General features: G+C 39.7%; 1 protein-coding gene across 1 annotated transcript in view; it reads left to right on the top strand.

The window, feature by feature from the left end:
- Positions 1-3,738, top strand: part of MYO1H (myosin IH) — a 43,690-nt gene that overhangs the window by 3,384 nt on the left and 36,568 nt on the right. Inside the window, exons 3-5 of the mRNA XM_006922178.2 lie at positions 398-596; positions 1,387-1,468; positions 2,821-2,843. Of these exons, the coding sequence (XP_006922240.1) occupies positions 398-596; positions 1,387-1,468; positions 2,821-2,843 (304 nt within the window). The remainder of the gene's footprint in view (positions 1-397; positions 597-1,386; positions 1,469-2,820; positions 2,844-3,738) is intronic.

Raw genomic sequence — 3,738 nt, 5'->3', positions numbered from 1 at the left:
AAGAGAAAATATGAGATCTTATTGTGTCTATTGAATTACTTAATATTTAGACAAGATGTTATTTCTACTCATAATAAATAGAACATCTCTTGGGGATGTAACTTAGTATCTGACTTATTCTTATAAGAAATGTTGATAGATTAAAAAATAAATTTGTTAAATTAAAAATTATTTTCATTACTGCTCAAAATTTTCACTTTATCTCTTCTACTATTTGAGCTTTCATATTTAGTATACTTTGTGTGTGATCAGTCAGATGGGGGTTTGCTCTCTCTCTGAACTCAGTACACCTGTACCACAGTTTGGATGTGGCTTCCTGCTCTGGTAGATGTTAGAGCCAAGGGAAGTTGCAGTATAGCCACTTTCCACTCCTTCCATTTCTGTCCCACTCTTCCAGCTATGCCATAGCTGACAATGCTTACCGCATGATGTGCTCTGAGCTAAGTAACCACTTCATCCTCATTTCTGGAGAAAGTGGGGCAGGGAAGACGGAGGCCTCCAAGAAGATCCTCCAGTATTTTGCAATGACCTGTCCCATGACCGAGTCACTACAAATAGCCCGTGACAGACTGCTGCTCTCCAACCCAGTGCTAGAGGTAAGCGATCTTTGAGGACCTATAAAGGGGAGTTCCAGGAAGGTCACTAAGTGAGAAGACTTTTCAGTCAAAATGGGCAAGTCACTGCCTGGGAGTTAAGAATAAGGGTCTCCTGGGTAGTATCATGGTTAAGGGCATGACCTTGAAGTCCAGCAGGTGTGGATGCTAATCCCAGGGCAGCCACACACCAGCAAATCACTATATATCCTGGAGTCTCTTTTTTTATCTGTGGAAAGTGTCTACTCATAGTACCCATCAAATTGTAAGCACTAAAATAATGCTCGATTACTTATTAATATTTTTATTATTAATTAAAATTATTTTGATAATTATTTCTACTCTTGCAATTCACTAACTTACTGGTTATTAATCCTGGTGGATCTTTGGGTTGAACAATTTACCTCTTCAATATGAGAAGGGGGCTGGTGATGGGGATCGTCAGCTGTGCCTTCTAGAACAGCAAGGGCCTGGGGGCCTAAATACCACTCTTGAGGCCATTTCTAATCTATTCCTAGACTGGATTTCGAGGAGAAGATATTTTCCTTTCTTGAGGTCCAACCCCAGTATTTGGCATCAGATCCTCTGTAGTGATTCCTTCTTAGAAGATAAAGTACGGCTTTCATCCCTGGCGCCCTGCTCCCTCTTCCATTTTCACAATATGCATGGCTTTTGGGGTCAGGAATCTGACAAGCGTAGTGAGCTTAAATGACAGTGCATGATGATTTGGTTGAACCTCTCCCCTTCCCCCCTTCCCCTCTCTCCTCCCCCATCCTCCATTTTGTATCCCAAGGCTTTTGGAAATGCCAGAACACTCCGGAATGACAATTCCAGCAGATTTGGAAAATACATGGACGTCCAGTTTGACTTTAAGGTACATTGACGTTCCTGTTACTGGTTCACGGGGACCCCTGAATTTTCCAGTGACAGACATTCAACCCAAGGCAGCTTAAGGAGGGGGGAAGGGCATTCGTTGGCTCAAATAGCTGAAAAATCCAGCATTAGTACTAGTTTTGGGAAATGCAAATAAAGGCCACAATGAGATACCATTTTATACCTTCGAGATGGGCAGAAATTAAGAAGTTTAATAATATTAGGCGTTGGCAAAGATGTGGATCATTAGGAATGGTTATACGCTGTTGGTGGGGGCTACGTTGGTACAAGCCATTTGGAAAACAATGTACTGTGGAGTAGAAATCATGTAATCTAAGGTGGGGACGTTCCACCCCTAGTGATGTTCTTACCGATGTGCAAGCATGCCCACAACAGCACTGTTCATGATGGTAAAAGAACTGGAAAGAGCCAACACGTCTGGAGAGGACTGAATGTCCATCGACAGGACACTGGCTAGTTAAATTGTGGGGTGCTCACACAATGAGGGGTTGTATGGCAGTGAGAGCAAATGAATGACAGCCATGCATAATATGGACATGACTTGGGAATATTTACTGTGTCAGTGTGATGCTGTTTCTCATAAAGCTTGAAAACATTCGCAAGTCAGCTATGTATTGTTTAGGCATCCATAATTATATGACATGGATGAGCAAACTTTTTCACACAGGGCCATATAGTAAATATTTTAGGATTTGTGGGCCATACAGCCTCTATTGCAATTACTAAATTCTGTTGTATCATGAAAGTAGCCAGAGATAATATGCAATAAATGAGTGTGGTTGTGTTCTGTCCAGGGGCTGATGCAAGTGGGAAGGGTAGACAGAGTGCTCAAGGACATATAATTCTGAGTGACAAAGTGACACTTAGGCTGGAGAACAGTACTCAGCTGAGTATTGAGTGTACTGATAAGGACAGGATTCCCCAGAGGCTGGTGCATGGACCTCTGCTGGTATGTGCATAGACTTTGAAAAGAATTTAATAGCTATACATACTTTAAACTTTTTATTGAAATTCAACATACATCCTGGAAAGGATACAGATCACTAATACAACTTGGTAAATTTTTACATATGTCTCTACCTGTGTAACCACCACTCAGATCAGGATATAAAAATGTCTCACACTTAGAAGATTCTCCCACCCTTCTCTGACAATATCTCCCTTCCCAAAGGGTTACCACTATTCTGACCTCTGTAATCAGATTAATTTTGCTGGTACATTATATTTTGTGTCTGGCTTCTTTCAATCAACATTTGATCTGTGAGATTCATCCATGTCACTGCATGTAGCATGGTTCATTTTTTGATTGTATGACTTTTATCACCATTTACCTGTTCCCCTGTTGGTGGATATTTGGGTTGTTTCCAGTTTGGGGCTATTGAAAATAGTGCCCTGAACATCCTTGTACATGTCTTTTAGTAGATTCAAGCATTCATTTATGTTGGGCATATACCCAGAAGTGGCATTGCTACGTTCTTACCAGCAACGTTATGATAATTAATGACAGTTCCAGTTACTCCATGCCCTTGCCAGCATTTGGTATGTCGGCCCTTTTAATTTTAGGTGTCTCTGGTGGGGTATAGTTCTTTCTCATTGTAATTTATGTTTTTATCTCCCTGATAATTAATGAAGTTTTGCTAATTGGTCACTTAAAAATCTTTTATGTTAAAGTCTTTTGCTCATTTTTAATCAGGCTGTTTTTTTGTTTGTTTGTTTTTTGTTTGTTTTTTTTTCCTTATTGATTTGCAAGAGTTCTGTATGTATTCTGGAATGCAAATCATATATTGGATATATTAAAAATAATTTAGTGTGATTGACACAAGGATATGTAAGCAGGCCAATGAACCAGAATAGTGTCCAGAAAGACCCCCAAGTATAGGCCTCCTACTTGACTTATGACAAAAGCACCTCTGTGATTCAGTAGGGAGAGGATTGACTTTTTTAGTAAATGGTGCTGACCAACTGGAAATTCATAGGGATAAAAAGACCTTTGACCCTCTACCTCACACCATAATCAAAAATTAATTAGCGATCAATTATAATCCTAAACATGAATAGTGTAACAATCATGCTTCCAGACAAAAACACAAAAAACATCTTCATCGTCTTGGAGTAAGCAAAAACCTTTTTAAACAGAGCCCAGAAAACACTAATCATAGCAGACTGATAGATTAGATTTCATTCAGGATTTCTATTCCTCAGAAGACACCAGTAAGAGAGTGTCTTGGTTATTGTTGTCATTGCTGCATTT

This window comes from Pteropus alecto, unplaced genomic scaffold (assembly GCF_000325575.1).
Source record: "Pteropus alecto unplaced genomic scaffold, ASM32557v1 scaffold259, whole genome shotgun sequence".
Taxonomy (NCBI): domain Eukaryota; kingdom Metazoa; phylum Chordata; class Mammalia; order Chiroptera; family Pteropodidae; genus Pteropus; species Pteropus alecto.
This window is presented reverse-complemented; position numbering and strand designations above follow the sequence as displayed.